Genomic DNA, 18,663 nt, shown 5'->3' on the forward strand with positions numbered 1-18,663 from the left:
CCTTACCCTTAATTATATATCCCCATATAATATCCTCATATTTTCATTTATAATCAAACCATTCTTACCAATTCTTATTTCACCTTATTACTCAAGCCACTTCATTTTTACAATAATTTCATTAATTTTATCTTATCCTCAAATCATTAAACTTTCAAAATTTAAACCAAATTTTGCTAAAGCCAATTACATCCTTTCCAACATCTTTTAATGTTTCATTAGTATTAAACTAATTCCATAAATATAGGTTTATTACAAAAAGCACTTCTCATTCTAAGTTAATCCAGCGTCCCTTTTCCTGGTTCACGGCAATGTCAGTCCATATATCATTATATCCTTATCAATCAGGTGTCCTAATGTCTGAGGCTCTCAAGTCACTTCCAAGCCCCTTCTGCGAGTTTTCTTGTTCCTGTTTGTAATTGCATACATCCTTGTTCCCTGTTGAGTTCTTTCGCCTTTCCTTCTCTTTCTCCTTGGGGGGCCAATCTCCGGGTAATTCCGTACAGTAATATTCTTCATTTCCTTTTATCCAATTGTCCCATTCCCTGGTGTTGCACTCCCCAGTGTTTAGTTTGTAATCCAAAGAGTAATTGTTCCAAAAAAGATCTTCCACTTGTTTCACAGTCCCACCAGAAATAGAAATTTTCTTAAATCCAATGTTTAGCCAGTGTCCTCCAAATTCCATCTTCCAGTGTTGCAGCTTTTGGTCATGTGAGACTTTAATTCTCTGTGTCTTTTGAGATACATTCACAATCTCTTCCATCTTTCTCTGCCCTTGCACTTGCCCTATTGAACCAGTTTCCTGAATAGATTGTTGTGTAGTTTCTGTAACTGCATTTTCCATTGGCACCTCTTTGCTGACTGCGACTGCTGTATAGTCCATCTTTTGATTCATCAAAGACACTTTCTCCTCCAGCTGTCGCAGCACATCATATATTTTGCTCAGGGCAGATAAAACTTCCTCTCTAATCATTTCTGTCAAGGTCAGGGAGCTGGTCCCACGGTCTAATTTTCCCAGTTACAGTGTTCTCTTTATATTTTATAACAAACACACTGGCTGGCTTCCTCTAGGGGGTGTAGTTACTTTTTGGCATCCATTTTTAAATTGTATCCAACAAGGAAAAAATTACTTTCGATTTTCAGAAATTTTGTTTCCTTTCAATATAAAACAAACAGGCAGAAAGCAGCATTGGAATTATTTTCCCCCTTTTCCAGTTCTATATGTCGATTTTTCTATTTTCAAATTGTAGATATCACCGACAGTTTCTTTCCTGTCATTCCGTCCCCAGGTTAGGGACAGTGGAAACTTATTTCCTTAACTCTCTCTCTGCAGGATTAGAAAGTCAAATTTTCTCCCCCTTTCCTCCTGCTTTCTAGGGGGGTTTGATGGTTGAAAGTGCAGGAAACTTCAGGCTATCAGTTTTCCCAGCTTTTAGCTTGTAGAATCTTTGTTTTGATCTTTATACAAAGGACGGGAGGCGGACTTCCTTTTTGCAACCTCCCGTTTCAGGTCCAATTCAAGGCTATATTTTAATCCAAAATTTTCAATTGTCCTACTCATGGGTTGTTGTTTAAAATCCGAATTGTCACAGGAAGAAGGACAGCGCTCTCCGACAACAGCTGTGCAGCTTCGCTCCGCAGAAGTAGCGATTGACTCTCAGCACCATGCCAGCCCCCGTCTCACTCCGGAGCCCTTTGTAGGGTTCCTTTGCCGAACGGGGGGGGCGCAAATGGTGCCCGCCGAGTCCCATGGCCGCAAGCTTCATCCGCCTGTGGTTTTCAAAGGGTCCCCGCTTCGCTGCAGCGGTAGGACCCGATTTCTGCGGAGCTGTCTCCCTCTGAATCAGAGGGAATCCGCCATTGTCGGAGGCGCCGCCTCCGGAAGTCCCATTTTGATGAAATTAATTCTCAAATGCCCCAGGGTGAGACTCTGAACCAGGGCATTCACATTATACTGAATATTAATTATATGTGGGTGAACATAACTCTAATTCTGGGCAGAGGCATCCTGGAACCATCAGGCCATGGACACCCAGAGCCTATACGAAAAATCAACAATAAGCCTATTTTCTTAAGAAACAAACCTATAAAACTCTTGTGTCATTCAGAAGTTGATCTTGGGATATGTATGGTATATTCCTTCTTTTGCATAACCACTTTCTTTTTAAATGTTGGGGTGTGTCTCCACCAGATGATTCCACCATGATCTTTAACAAAAAGAAGTATACTGTGACTATCCCTGTTCCTCATACATTCTCCTGCTGGCCCAGTTTATTTTCTACTTCCTAGATTCTTACTGTGGAAAACTGAAGCTCATTGACCAATATAAAATAACACGCATGCCCTGTAATTTGCATAACATTATCTGCGGGAAACAGGCTAAGAATTCACAAGTTTACATTTTGGTGCCTTTGCTCACCAGAACAATATTACTAACACCTGACCTGCAGAAACAAATAGGAAGTTGTTTAAAGATAAAAAACAAAAAATCTTCACTCATCCTTAAAGGATAAATGGAAGAGATAAAGAAGACACAATGTTAAAGGGAAATGAATGGCTAGAGACAAAATGAAATAAAGTAGCAGGATACTGGCACACAGATTCCCTAAACTGCCATGCTGTAAATCTGTGTAGCAACAATATCATCCACCATTCACTGAAGGCTCTAGGAAAGCTGAAAACAGCCAGACTGAATACTGCAATTGGAATCATGGGAACACAGCTTTTGAAGGGACGTTTTACCAACAGGATCTTGCTGGTGGTGATGTTGCTGCTTATATTACTGTGTCACACAGTATGCAAGTTACATTCTATTAATTGCAGTATACATGATGATCCCCTACCTATTCCCCATGAATTTTACCAGCCAGGAGACATTGTCATTGGTGAGATTGTTTCTTAGGTCTTCTTTCTCTATAACATCCTCTCTTTCATGGAGCAGCCTACCCAGATAATGATTGACGAACGTATGTAAGGAGTCAATATTTATCACACAATTTGAATTATTGTATATATGAATTATAATTATTCAGAACATATCTTTAATGAATGAATCTTTAATGAATGCTGTGCTTCATTGAGCTTTTGAGATAACAAGAGTGGCACTTGGCTTTTTAATATGCGTGTACATTGCCTTCTACGTTATCTTGTTGGGCATAATAAACTACTAGCGTGTTTCCTCCAGATAACTTATAGAAATGAATGGATCACATGCATTTTTGTTTTGCTACTGGTGCAAGCTTTACACTAAATGGATTATTGGAATTTGTAATTTCTATAATTATGTATGTCAACCTATAGAAATATTTGAACCATTCTTTTTCATTTTTCAGATATGGATGCCTGTGTGAAATGTCCAGAAGACCAATACCCAAACAAGGACAAAACTCGATGCATTCACAAGGTTCTAACCTATCTGTCATACAAATTAGATTTAGGGATCATCTTAGCAATCTTGACTATTGCTTTCTCATCTATCACAGTTTTAGTTCTTGGAATTTTTATGAAGCACAAAGAGACCCCAATAGTTAAAGCCAACAACCCGAACCTCACCTACATCCTGCTCATCTCCCTCCTCCTTTGCTTCCTCAGCTCCTTACTCTTTATTGGGAAGCCTGGAAATGTGATCTGCCGTCTCCGACAATCACTGTTTGCTTTCATATTCTCTGTGGCTCTTTCCAGCATTTTGGCAAAAACCATCACCGTGGTTATGGCATTTATGGCAACCAAGCCAGGTTCAAAAATGAGAAAATGGATAGGGAAAAGATTGACAAATTCTATCATCCTTTCCTGCTCCTTTCTTCAAGTTGCCATATGTACTCTTTGGTTAAGTACTTCCCCTCCTTTCCCAGACAAAGACATGCACTCAGCAAAGACAGAAATCATACTAGAATGTAATGAAGGTTCAGCTACCATGTTTTATTGTGTCTTGGGCTATATGGGTTTCCTGGCCCTTATTAGCTTTATTATGGCTTTCCTGGCCAGAAAGTTACCTGACAGTTTCAACGAGGCTAAATTTATCACTTTCAGCATGTTGGTGTTTTGCAGTGTTTGGCTGACTTTTGTTCCAACGTACTTGAGCACCAAAGGGAAATACATGGTAGCTGTGGAAATATTCTCCATCTTATCATCCAGTGCTGGGTTACTGGGCTGCATCTTTTTCCCTAAATGCTACATTATTGCACTGAGGCCTGAACTGAATAACAGGGAGCAATTAATAAGGAAAATAAAATGAAAACTTATGTCCCCAACTACATTTTGCTCCTGAATATACATATATTTACTTTGCTGTATAAGTCATTTGCATTACATCACCACATTCTGGCCTTTTGGGTTGCATCTTTTCCTCTAAATGCTACATCATTGTGTTAGAGTCCAGCTGAATAACTGAGAGAATGAATAGTATAATAGATCTAGAGAAAACAAGCTATATGGATAACATTGTCATGAATGTTATTATGTCCACTTCTTCTTTCTACAAGCATAGGTGCTTGTTTAAGCAAGCATCCCTCAGAGAATTCTTGCAAATAGAGCTGAGACAGACCCATGTCACCCAAAGTGCTTGTCCACCTTCATTCTACTAGTCCAGTCGCTCCACACTCTGGGTGACAGCTACTTGATTTCTGAGGAGAAATATCTAGCTTTGGTGCCTAGTGTACAGTTATTTAGCATCATGGGTGGTGCATCCCATTTCACTACTTGAGGTAAAATGGGAAGTGCTGCTGGTTCTGCCATTCGACCTGCTCTGTCACCTCCTTGGCCAGCATCGGCACCTATTTCCTGTAAGATCTCATAAGGTCTCACCAACATGTCATGAGATATCTCACTCCCTGTGTGATCTCGCAAGATTTTGGTAAAATCTCATGAGATCTCATCGGAAATTGGTGCCAATACTGGCTCTGCTTCTCTGCCAGTGGTGGTGACAGTGGTGGAGTTTGGGCATCCACAGGGGCACTGCCTCATGGGCTTCTGCTACCTGAGATGGCTGTTTCACCCCACTCATGGGTGGGCTGCCCCTGGGTAGCAGTTGAGAGATCTTTCCCAAATGAGAGAGGAACACTACCTGTGTTCCATCCCCCATAATTGTTCATATAGAAGACATTGCTATCATAGTGAACAAGTTTCTTTTTCCTACAAAGGTTGTAGAACTTGTGTTTTAGCCCCTTGATCCCTCACAGAAAAGATACTACTAGGTTAACTCTACTTGGAGGTGAGAGTGGGGAGAATCAGTCAGCCACAGGAATTTGACATTTGTACACAAAGAGGCACAAATGCAGAAATGCAGCTACAAAGGTCAGATAGTGATACCGACAGAAATAGTGGGAGTGCAATCTCCCCGATCTCGTGGACTCACGAGATTAACTGAGAAGCACAAAACTAACAGGAAGAGAAGGTGGCGTTTTTCCTGTTGGGGGAAAAGGGGGCAGACCTCAGTTCCAGCAACTGTGTCATCAGAGGAGGACTGAAATTAGCTGAACTCCAACTGAGGCTTCTTAATTGACAAATAAATCTGAAATAATTAACTGCCGGAGTCATTTTGTGTGTGTGTGTGAGAAACCCAAGCCTGACATCCAAATTACTAGAAAGGATAAATACAGCCTAGTTTGGCAGATGATACTCAATGATATTCAGTGCCAGAAAAAAGAGAGAGTTTTTCTATCATAGATAGATTAATGTCACCAAAATGATTATTTTTCCAAAAGTAAGCTTTCTATTTCAAACAATTCTACTTTGGATGTCAGAAAATCTATTGCAAAATCTATTGCTGTACAAAACTTTTAGATTTGCTCAGAAAAAGAAGCCCCGTAAAAACAAGCCAAATTTGTATTTTCCTGAAGAAGATGACTGGGGCCTATTCCAATTTAGTAACATATTATCTGTCAAATCACTTCCATCATACTATTCCTAATTTTCCAGACGGAATTGGATTAGAATCTAAAAGAAATGAGGGTGTTCCATTTTCTGCTTTTCCATTATTGAAGCATAAATTTAGATTGAAGTTAAAACTCCTCAATAAATTCACGCAGACCATTTATAACAATTGGAAACAAAGGGTGGCTAGCTTATCTCCTGCCCTATCACCATAAACCCCCCTAGCATACCACCTTACTTTTCATAACTTTTGACGCAGGTCCCACCCCAACTTCCCTGGGACTGCTAAAGAACTGTGTGCCATGAGGCAAGGAAGAAGCAAGAAGCACCTATATCATCAGCTCCCAGTTGGCATGCAAGGACTCTGTCAATCTTCAGCTTATATAATGTGTCTGTTTTAATGTTCAAATTGCTCACCACTTCAGGTGCCTCAACAGAAAGGTGGCATATAAATCCAATTAATAATAAAAAAAATCATATATAATATAAACTCCAGGTGTGTGTCAGGGTCTATAAACAGTCTCTCAGTTCACTTCATAATTTTCAGTTCTGGGGAATGCTCTCAAAATGTTTAAGTGGGTGAGGGCACTCATGATTAATTGTCTCAATTTTCTGGGTCAGCACTGCATTCTGCACATCAGTTAAGGTTTCAACAGAAGAGCAACGTATGTTGGACAGAACTCCCCCCTCCTAAGTCCTATAGCATATGTCAGGAGAAAACTTAACATCTCCACCAAATTTGCAAAGAGGGAAGGTTGCTGTTACCCCTAAGATCATGAAAAGGAGATCAATTTAACCATCCACACCTTTAGGTCACCCTGCCCAGTCAAGAAAATCAAATCATGATAGTACTGTATAGCCAAATATATTTTACTAAGGCAAATTAATAATTGTCATAATATTAACAATAAGTAGGACAAACAAAATTGGAAAGGGATTTGTTAAAGAACATGGAGCCATAAACATGATAAAATTCCTCAGGCTGTGATTTTAAACTGGAGCATTCACACAATCATAGAATCATAGTGTTGGAAGGGACCCAAGGGTCATCCAGTCCAACCCCCTGCAATGCAGGAATCTCAGCTAAAGCATCCATGGTAGATGGCCATCCAACCTCTGCATAAAAACCTCCAAGGTAGGAGAGTCCATTCACATTATGTGAAATAGGAATCACGAGGGAACTGAATTGTAGTCCTGCACTTACTCAGCTATGTGCTACATATAATCTCTCAAAGAAGTATAGCAGCAAAATTTAGGGAAAAAAATAACTTCCTAGTCAAGAATGATGCAACCTCAAAGGCCAACAGCACATTGGTGAAATAATAATTATTCTTATCACTCAGAAAATTACTGCTTTCTATCCTCTGGCCCACTGGAGATTCCAGAGCCTGTAAGCAAGATCAATAGTCAGCATTTGAAGAGAACTATAAAACCCTTGTGTTACTCTAAATTTGATCTAGGGATAGGCTGGGCTTTGGAAATAATAACATGTACATTCCATTCCTTTGAAATACAGATTGAGGGTTAAAGTTACAGTTTTGGTTTCTTTGCTCATGATGCATAAAGATATCTGTATGTTGATTTCAAACACTCCTCTTTACACAATGAAATGAGGATATACAAGAAATGCAGTGTTTGGGGACACAGACAGATAAGATGATATTTATAAACATACAACCAGGATCTCGGAGCACGCACTGATTCCCTAACTAGACATGTGGTAAACCTGTTTAGCAACAATATCATTCAGCATTCAACGATGTAGCAAAACTACTAACAGTTACATGCAATGCTGCATTTGGAAGCATGGGAATCTATGTTTGGAGGCAAAATTTTCTCACCAGGATCATGCTAGTAATCGTGTTGCTGCTTGCACTGCTGTGTCATTCTGTATGTAAGACACATTCTATTAACTGCAGCATATTGGATGATCCAGTCCCTATTCCTCATGAATTTTACCAGCCAGGAAATCTTATCATTGGTGTCATTGTTTCTCAGGTTGTCTTCCTCTATAACCATCTCAGTTTCATGGAACAGCCCACACAGATCTTGATTAACGAACCCATGTAAGGCAATATTATTTATCTCTCACCCAATTTTTAATATGTGCAGACCATTATTATTAATGAATGCTCTTCTTTATTTACTTTCTAGTGTCACAAAAGTGGCTTGGGTGCCTGCAGATGAGCAAGGACGAAGAATACCAAAAAAAAGTTGTAATTTTATTAAACAGCTGTTACTCTTATTACAGATCTGTGCCAAAGAACTACCAGCATATACTGGCCTTAGCATTTGCTGTCAAAGAGATCAATGAGAATCCCAACATCTTATCAAATATATCTCTAGGATTCCACATCCTCAATAGTTACTACACTGCAAGAATGACGTATAAAGCTACCCTGAACCTTCACTCCACACAACATAGGTTTGTCCCCAACTTCATTTGTGACAATCAGAACAATCTGATAGCTCTCATTGGAGGATGCATCTCTGAAATCTCTGCCAATATTGCCATCATTTCAGCAACCCAAAAGACTCCACAAGTAAGCTGTGTGCATGGGGATATGGAGATTTCACCTCTCTGGTACAGAATCTTTATTTCAGGAAATGAGTTCAGAGAAGGGTAATGAATCTAAAATGGATAATAACCCATTTAAGGGAAGTTTGAAAGAACTTTGTGGATTTAGTGTGCACCAGAATAGGCTAAGTGGAGAGAGTGTGGTCCTTCTCACATGACCCAAATAACTCCTGCACCTCTGTGATTCAATAATTAAGAATGATCTTGTCATCCTTTTAAAAAATGCTTATGCATTTGATTTCAGCTCACCTATGGATCATTTTTGCCACAACAAGGTACAAAACTTCTATTTCCATTTTTGTACCAGATGGTCCCAGATGAAACCTACCAGCATATAGGAGTTGCACGGTTACTTCAGCATTTTGGATGGACATGGATTGGGCTCGTGGCTGTGGATGATGACAAAGGAGACAGGTTTTTACAGGCAATTGTGCCAATGCTTTCCCAGAATGGCATCTGTTATGCATTCATAGTAAGAATACCAAAATGGAATTATGTGGATGAGATGGTGGACTATGGTTTACAGCATTTAGTAAATTATGCAATTGTCTTTGAGCAAAACCCCAGAGTATTTTTTATTTATGGAGAGCCTCCGTCCTTTCAGGTTTTGAGATTAATGCTACTTGTAGCACCCTTAATGGAATATCCACCTCTGGGTAAAGTATGGATTATTACATCCCACTGGGATTTTGCATCACTGTCTGTTCAGAAGAATTGGGAAATACAGACTTTCCATGGTTCCATATCCTTTACAGTTCATGCAAATAAGCTATTAGGATTCCAAAAGTTCATTCAGATGTTAAAACCTTTCTGGGCCAAAAAAGATGGTTTTATAAAGGACTTCTGGGAACAGGCATTTACTTGTTCATTCAAAGCCTCTAAGGAGCAGGAGGAAGAGGAGAAGAAAATCTGTACTGGAGAGGAGACACTGGAGAGCCTTCCTGGGATTCTGTTTGAAATGCACATGACTGGCCACAGCTACAATGTCTACAATGCTGTCTATGCTGTGGCACATGCTTTGCAGGCCATATACAAACTGAACTCCAAACACAGAAGATTGGGAGAGAGATGGACATTTCGGAACATGCAACTGTGGCAGGTAAATACACATCAATACTTTTGTTTAAAAAGTAGCCTAGCTTTGGAACCAGAGGGAGAAGGAAGTGTAAGTTTGCATAAATCAGTTACATTAAAATGCATGCAGATTTCTTTTTGGTTAGAGGTAAGACTCTAGTGTTTTAAAACCAATGGCCATCCCTGGAATCAAATGGATGGACATGGCAGACAGAGGGAGCAAATCATTACATCTACTGTTCAAATATGACATATCTTTGTGAAGCTCCCTGAAATAATTTCAAAATTAACTCCATCTTTTGTTCCTCTTTTAACATAGATCCATCATTTTCTTAAGAGCATCTTATTTAATAACAGTGCTGGAGACATTGTGCGCTTTGACAGTAATCGAGAAATAGTCGCAGGTTTTGATGTTACAAACTGGTTGATGTTCCCCAATGGATCTGTTGTTAGAGTAAAAGTTGGAAGACTGGAACCTCAGGCTCCTTCTGGCAAGGAATTAACCATTCATGATGACCAAATTGAATGGCATCCAAGTTTTAATCAGGTGAAATTTACCAGCAAATACTTGAGTTTATACTGTAGTTCCTAGAAAACACCAAGGAACTAATTTGCTGTAGTGGACAGCCTTCTCTATTCATGTTGAATTCTGGAACATGCACAGAGCAGTCATGGCTGATGCAGGTAGACATTCATTCAGATGGCTCCCCACTGCACACATTTATCTCCCAAGCAGTGGGAAGAGTGATACAAAGCTGTGCCAAATGCTTTGTCCTCATTCCCCTATCACATGATTCAAATCAGATGGTAGTTGACTGATGAATGAGGAAAGCTAATCTCTTATTGCTCATCTTCCATTTATGATTCCACTTAGGTGCTGCCTGTTTCTGTGTGCAATGACAACTGTTGCCCTGGCTATAGCAGGAAGAAGAAAGAGGGAGAGAAATTTTGTTGCTATGATTGCATTCAGTGTCCAGAAGGGATGATCTCTGTCAAGAAGGGTAAGAGGCACAATGTATAGTGATACCAAAACATTTTCATAACACAACATAATGGTTATATTTGGAGAATGCATATGCCCTGAATACTTTTAAAAGTAGTTTGCAATACAAATTTTATAGGTTGAAAGGGAGTATATAAATGTAATAATACATTAAAAAATATTGTTGTTGCAACCCATAGGATCAAATATTGAATGAGTATTTCAGTGTATGTGGCCTGATGTTGTGAACCCTTGCAATGATGTGATGAGCAGCTTGCTCACTTGGTATGTGTCCTTCCTAGCTGGTGAAGGACAATTAGACAGAGGGTTGACTAGATGGATCTCAGGTGGGGTGAACATGTCTCTGTGTGATGGAATTGTTGCAATTGACCTTAAACCTATGGTGGTGCATCCATTTCTGTCGAAGCCCACCTTAGACCCTATAATGACTACTTTCTGGACATGAATATTATCATCTTGGGAATATGGTGAAGAAGGTGTGGTGGGGCAGATGGAGGAGTATCTCTAACCTACCTAAAGAGTTATGTCCCGATAACAGCATGGTCCTTGTTCTATGGTGTCCTTGTCCCCTGTGTTGAGGCCCATGAAGCTGCTAGGACTGGTAATTAGGAGTTTGGGCAAAGTGTCATCAGTATGCTAATGACACACAGCTGTATTTCTCCATAAAGTCTAATTCAGGATAAGCTGTATATGATCTGAACTATTTCCTTGCCAAAGTGATGACAGTCCACAAAGTGAGATTGAACCCTGGGAAGAACAAAGCACTGTATGTAGGTGATTCCCATATATGGGAGATTGGTCTATTCTGTATTCTGGATGGCTCACTCTGAAATAATAGGTTTGTCATTTAGGGGTGCTCCTGGGTCCAACTCTGGTAGCTTGAAAATTTGCAGCTGATATTTTAATTATCAATTTTCTTGGATAGGAATAATATGACCACAAATATTTATGCACTAGTAACCTCAATATCTAGCTATTCCAATGTGCTCTATGTGGGGCTAACAGAAGTTCTGTAGATGCTACAGGTGTTGTAAAATGTTGAGGATAGAGTGTTTATGGGGGCAGACTGCCACCAACAAAAATATGCTTGTTAAAACTACAGATAGGAGTTTTAGCAAGCATATTGTTAAAACTACAAAGTACTGCAAGAGTGTTTAAAATGATGATTTATGACAACCTTGCAGTGGCGTAGCGTGGGGGGTGCAGGGGGGCGGGCCGCACCGGGCGCAACATCTGGGGTTAGGGCAAATCCATGGGTTAGGGGGCGCAAATCCACGGGTTAGGGGGCGCAAATCCACGGGTTTGGGGGCGCAAATTACTTGCCTTGCCCCGGGTGCTGACAACCCACGCTATGCCACTGCAACCTTGTCATCCTGTGGAAATATGGAAGTCCTTTCTCCTAGAGTGATTCAAATAACTATAATAACACAAATGGAGAACTATCCCTTGCTCTCAGAGCTGACTGCTTTGGAAAGAAATTGGTCGACTTCTTCAACACTCTTCACTTTTTTCAGATATGGATGCCTGTATCAAATGTCCAGAAGACCAATATCCAAACAAGGGCCAAACTAAATGCATTGCTAAAGTTCTAAGTTTCCTCTCTTACAAAGAAGATTTAGGGATCATCTTAGCAATCTTGACTATTGCTTTTTCCTTGATCACTGTTTTAGTTCTTGGGATTTTTATGAAGCACAAAGAGACCCCAATAGTTAAAGCCAACAACCGGAACCTCACCTACATCCTGCTCATCTCCCTCCTCCTTTGCTGCCTCAGCTCCTTACTCTTTATTGGAAAGCCTGGAAATGTGATCTGCCTTCTCAGACAATCACTGTTTGCTTTCATATTCTCTGTGGCCCTTTCCAGCATTTTGGCAAAAACCATCACCGTGGTTATGGCATTTATGGCAACCAAGCCAGGTTCAAAAATGAGAAAATGGATAGGGAAAAGGTTGACAAATTCTATCATCCTTTCCTGCTCCTTTCTTCAAGTTGCCATATGTACTCTTTGGTTAAGTACTTCCCCTCCTTTCCCAGACAAAGACATGCACTCAGCAAAGACAGAAATCATACTAGAATGTAATGAAGGTTCAGCTACCATGTTTTATTGTGTCTTGGGCTATATGGGTTTCCTGGCCATCGTCAGCCTCATTGTGGCTTTCCTGGCTAGAAAATTACCTGACAGTTTCAATGAAACCAAATTTATCACTTTCAGCATGTTGGTGTTTTGCAGTGTATGGTTATCCTTTGTTCCAACCTACCTGAGCACCAAAGGGAAATACATGGTAGCTGTGGAAATCTTCTCCATCTTGTCTTCCAGTTCTGGGTTACTGTGCTGCATTTTTTCTCCTAAATGTTATGTCATTATTTTGAGACCTGAGCTAAACAACAAGGAGCAATTAATAAGGAAAATAAAATGAAAGCATATATCTATTTCTTCATTCTGCTCCAAATCTATCTATCATCTATATCTCTATCTATCTATCTATAATCTATCTATCATCTATCTATTACACTGGTCAACAACAAATTTGTTGTCTGTGTTTTTTCAGTTGATTTAGGACGAATCTGATGCGCTGAATCCAAAAATCACATTGGTTTTGCTCAATCAGGTCAAGTTTTTGAGCTATGGCCACATGTCGTTTTGTTACGTTTTTGTTCACATGTACGCTTGTGTGGAGCATTTTAGAAGAAGTTGGTGGGGGTAAAATGCCATGTCGAATAATTATTTTGATTGGAAATGATTATTTTAATGACAAGAAGTATTCAGGTCCGATAGTTCTGGGTGATTATGTCGAAAGGGGATCAGTTTGAAGTCATAAAACCTCGAAATCTTCCATAAATTGGTGCGGCAAAGCATAAAGTTGGGGGATCAAAACTAAGTTAATGGGGCAGCTGCCCCACGAAGTATCCTGATCTTCAATCAGCACGTCATCCTGTAGCTCATTGTGATGAAATTCCAGTGCCTATCTTCAGAGAACTTCCTGACATTAGGGACGAAGATGCCTCCAGTGTTGAAGGACATGAAGAAGAAGAAGTGGTTCTTGAAGATGATGCTCCACATCCATTTTCCCAAAAGGAGTTGAATGATCTAGTTCGCGACCTCAGCTTGTCAAAGGACTCTGCCAAACTGTTGGCATCCAGATTGAAGGGAAAAAACCTCCTCTCTGACAGTGCTCGCATCAGCTTCTTCCGCAACAGTCATCAAGAGTACCTCCATTTTTTCTTGGAAGAGAAGGACTTGATGTATTGTGCAGCTATTGTGCAGCTTCTGCTCAAGCTTGGAGTGCCACAGTACGAACCCAAAGATTGGAGACTGTTCATTGACAGCAGCAAGCGATCACTGAAATGTGTTCTGCTACACAACGGCAACCAGTTTGCCTCTATACCCCTGGCTCATTCGAGTACACTGAGGGAGAACTATGAAGCGGTGATGTGTGTGCTGGAGAAAATTGGTTATGATCAGCATAAGTGGTTTATTTGTGTTGACCTGAAGATGGTGAACTTTTTGTTGGGACAGCAGTCTGGCTTCACCAAGTACCCATGTTTTCTGTGCATGTGGGATAGTAGGGACCGTGCTCAGCATTACACGAAGAAGGACTGGCCTGTGCGGGAGGAATTGGTGCCTTGCAAAGAAAGGAACGTCATCAACGACCCTCTGGTGGACAGAGACAGAATACTCTTCCCACCGCTGCACATCAAGCTCGGCTTAATCAAACAGTTCACCAAGGCTCTGGACAAGGATGGTGACTGCTTCACTTACTTGAGCCAGGCTTTTCCAGGATTGACCATGGAGAAGTTGAAAGCTGGCATCTTTGATGGTCCTCAGATCTGTCAGCTCATCGGAGATCCAGAGTTCGGAAAGTCAATGAACGAAGTGGAACTGGAAGCGTGGAAGGTATTTGTTCTGGTAGTGAAGAACTTTCTTGGCAACAATAAGGCCAGAAACTACGCAGAACTTGTCAACAACATGCTGACTGCTTTCAGAAACCTGGGCTGCAACATGAGTGTCAAGATGCACTACCTATTTTCACATATGGACCGGTTTCCTGAGAACCAGGGTTCAATGAGTGACAAGCAGGGGGAGAGATTCCATCAGGACATGAAAGAGATGGAGACCAGGTATCAGGGTCGCTGGGACACAGTCATGATGGCTGACTACTGTTGGACTCTGAAGAGAGACCTCCCTGCCGCTGAGCATTCCAGGAGTTCCAAGAAACGGAAGTTCAAGCCCTGAAGTTTGAAAAATGGTGAAGCAACATGCAATTTATGTGTGCTTACCTTTATCAATGCCCACCATTCAGTTTACAGTAAACCTGACCTGATGGAGAGAAACGGATGATTCAGCAGTGCAAGAATACCCTAAATCAGTTGTAGAAATCTAGACAACATTCAAAAAGTAAAAAATTGTTGCCCAGTGTTATCTATCATCTTCTATCATCTATCATCTATTTGTCTGTCTGTCTATCTATCTATCAGCTATCTATCTCTATCACCTATATTTTTTGGTAAAGGTTATCTTTATTATATCATCATATTCTGTTTTTCTGTGTTGCACCATTCCCTCTTTATGCTACATAAAGGGCCTAGTTGGGCCTAGTTGAAGAACTTTGAGACTGAATTTATTATGCCCACTTCATTCTGCTCCCCTGTTGATATGGCAGAGATATATTGAGAAATTTTGCATAGGTGTATGTTCAAGTAAACATGTCTCAGAGATTTTTTGCAAGTAGAGCTGAGACACACACATTTCACCCAGTGTGTCTGCCCACCTACATTCTGCTAGACAAGCCCCCTCCTCCTCAGATGATTGCTACTTGATTTTTTAGAAGAAATGTCTAAGAGTGCTATATGTGCAGATACTCATGGCTGATAGGTTTTAGTATCCCCTCATGGTGATCTTGGTAGGTAACCCAGATGCAGTGCAATTCAAAGGGTAACCATTAATCTTGCTGAACCCCATCATCTAACCATCAACCAGCAATTTGGCTCATTGATTTCAGGATATACCTCCAATGCCTACATCAAGCCTTCTGACATCTGTAATCAATAAAGTTGTGGCCACATTTCATCTTGTGTTGTATGTGCACTCCCTCTGCCATTGGCTCCATTGTGCCTGGGCCCACAACATTGGGCCAGCATGGGGTAGCATGGAGGAGATCTTTCCCAAATGGGAGAGGAACATTGTACCTCTTCTCCTTCCCCTACAACTGTTAATGAAGTGAAGATGTTACTATCATAGTGAAACAAGTCTCTCTGGGCAGCCTATCAGTTTCAGAAGAAACCGGCACATGTATTCTATCTTAATATGAGCCATTACTTTTATCTAATTCCCCATGCTGTGTCATTGGAGCTGTAAAATCAATTCCATGCCCTCAACCTGTCCCCAATTCTAGGTCAGAGGATCTAGGACAGCAATTGCCAACTTCAGGATATACTGAGGTGGCTGTAAAAGGTCTTGCTTCTAAGGACACACTCCTCACACGCCCTTCTTTTTTTGTTTTTGCCTGGCTTGAATGTGTCTCTGAAGCCTGATAATGCCTCTTGCTTACCTTGATGGAGGGTCAAGAGGGGTGTGTGAATGTATATAAAAACCAGCCTATTGTACAAAAATAATATTTACATTAACTGCTGTGCTCTCTTTTGCCTCTGGCTCCCAAAAGATTGCCCAGATGGGAGTGTGGCCATCTGGCTGAAGAAGGCCCCACACCCCTGTAGTAAATGCAGACATGTCTAAAACAGAACACAACTCACATCACTTCTCCACAGAGTTTGGATAAGGACTGTAAACACAAAGTCAGAGAAGGTCCAAACAATTTCAAACGTGCAATTGTAACAGAAGGACAAATAAAGAACAAGTACATAGGGTTGGATAAATTCATTAAAGTCTGAGGAGAGCATCTGGAAAGACTCTCCTCCTGCAAGAGAGGGGAGTGGTTGTGGTCAGGAGCCGGACTCCGCCTCAAGCAGGGGGCATTAGCCCCCTGCCTCCCACTCACCTGGCTGGCGCCCACACCCACGAGCAGGCACCCAACCAGGTGCCTGCGAGGGGGCGTGTTTAGCAGCCTAAATTGCTGCGGCACCAGCCTTCCGGCCTCACTTTTCGTCGTCCCGTCGTCTAGCATTTTCTCCAATTCGCTTTCTCCTCTCCTCAACCTCTTGTCTATCCATCCGGACGGAAGTGCAGCATCCTATCTTTGGAAGGGTTTCTCAGAGGGTTTCAGAATCCCAGCAGTTGGCTCCTTAACCACGAAGGACTCTCCTAATCAGAAGTCAGTAAGGGAAAGGACGCTCGCCTCACCCCACGGGTAGCTAGCCCCACCCCTGGGTGCACACCATGTGTGCCACTCCGGGTGCCAGAGCAGCTAGCTCCGCCTCTGGAGTCACACTATGGCATACAGCTAATTGGGATGAACCCAACAGGGCCGCCACTTAGCCCCTGCTTGGTCTCCAGGACAGAGGCACCCCTTCCCAGACCCACCCCCCTTTTGAGATTATTAGGCAACCAAATGTATCATTCCATAACACCTCATACAGGAATTAATTTTTCCTGGGGAACCTGCCTTTTTCTCCCAGATCAACTACAAGAGCAAGACCACAGCTTTAACAAAATGACAGCCCAAACAGGAAGACACATGGGAGCAATGGTACTGCTTTGAAGTGTTCCAGATCCATTTCCTGTTCTCCCAATGAGCAGGGCAGCTGTGGGCAAAATTGCAAAGAAGTGCAATAATGATTTAGTCCTTAGTCCTAGAATCTAGTAAGCCTTTAAGCCCAACAGTTGGAATCGCATCATTAACCATATTAGGGAACATGTATAGTTAGTAAACAAATTGCTAGTTTTGTGAGAAATAACACTTCACTGAAGTGGATAACGCTTTGGCCAAGAGCTCACCTTTGGCAATCTTCTAGAACATGTTGCATATGTAGCAGTTCTTTCTAGCTAGAGTGAAACTGAAACCTGACATTTACAGTATCAGATAGAATTGTTCTGGAATGTCCTGGCTGTGTCTGGAATGTCCTGGCTGTGTCTGTAGTACAACAGTTTTGGAAATCTGTAGGAGAGCATCCCACCAATCTCTTGTCATACTAACAATCTTGTTATCAACTAACAATCAAAAGTGCTAAAATTTTAGCTACATTGGCAACAGGATGTTAGCTAGAAGCAACTGGTTTTCTGAAGCTAAAACTTACAATTTTATTCTAGGAGTTACTTGATCACAATATAGAACTATTTGTTTATTCCTTATGAGTTTTACACATGATGAAAACGTATACTCAAGCAGATATTTTTATAATCACTGTACTATACTATGATACAGTGCATAATGAACATCCACATTCAGTTAGTCTGTGTGCCATCCCCCTTCAGATTCAGCACAGAGAGCACCAAGTGACTCAGAAAAAAATCAGAAGTTTAAAAGTCATGATACAAAATGAGTCTTGGGGCCTGGGTGCATACCTAACCTTAAAAAATAAAATAAAATAACAAACAAACAAACAAACAAACCGCACCACAGGGTAAGACTCCCAAAATCAGTTAAGACAGACCTTGAGATCTGGATCACGTTTCTGGAACGCTACAATGGAGTCTCCTTATGGCAGGAAATCCTCAACCTGTCCTCAGATTTCCAGGTTCACTGATGCCGCTGGGTCCTTGGGCTTCAGTTTATTCTTTAGGGGACGCTGGTGTGCTCAACAATGGCCAGCAGAGTGGCAAGTATCAAGCGGGATCTCACTTTTCTGGAGTTTTTTCCCCTTAGTTGTGGCTGTTCACATTTGGACTGAGGAGTTCCAGAATCGCCGGGTGTGCTTCAGAACTGATAACCAGGCGGTGGTCAACATACTGGCTAAGCAGTCATCGCGTTCCGAGAGGGTGTCACGCCTACTCCGATCATTCGTCCTCCAGTGCCTCGCTTCCGAGCATTAGCTCCCAGGGCTCAGCCACTGCCAGAACCTGTTCCGGAGCACCTGTGGAACCTTGGAGACGTGAAGTGGTTAAGGGAGTATTAGCATCTGTCGCACCCTCTACGCTTAGATCATATAAGAAGGTCTGGTGTGATTTCATGGGGTTCAGGTCCAAAGTATCCTCCCTTTCCACTAATGTTACACCCTCCACAGAAAACGTTCTGCAGTACTTA

The 18,663-nt window shown here is 41.4% G+C and overlaps 2 protein-coding genes across 2 annotated transcripts in view; one reads left to right on the plus strand and one right to left on the minus strand.

Annotated features, from left to right (window-relative positions):
* LOC310747381 (vomeronasal type-2 receptor 26-like) overlaps positions 1 to 12,942 on the plus strand; it is a gene marked incomplete at both ends in the record, with an annotated part of 72,159 nt that extends 59,217 nt beyond the window's left edge. Inside the window, 4 exons of the mRNA XM_083581744.1 lie at positions 8,694 to 9,548; positions 9,843 to 10,070; positions 10,398 to 10,524; positions 12,041 to 12,942. Of these exons, the coding sequence (XP_083437870.1) occupies positions 8,694 to 9,548; positions 9,843 to 10,070; positions 10,398 to 10,524; positions 12,041 to 12,942 (2,112 nt within the window). The remainder of the gene's footprint in view (positions 1 to 8,693; positions 9,549 to 9,842; positions 10,071 to 10,397; positions 10,525 to 12,040) is intronic.
* The window catches only part of LOC310746597 (erythroblast NAD(P)(+)--arginine ADP-ribosyltransferase-like), a 420,131-nt gene that overhangs the window by 156,890 nt on the left and 244,578 nt on the right, over positions 1 to 18,663 (minus strand). The window lies entirely within an intron of this gene.

This window comes from Podarcis filfolensis (genome assembly GCF_964270895.1).
Source record: "Podarcis filfolensis genome assembly, chromosome: 13".
In the NCBI taxonomy this organism is placed as follows: domain Eukaryota; kingdom Metazoa; phylum Chordata; class Lepidosauria; order Squamata; family Lacertidae; genus Podarcis; species Podarcis filfolensis.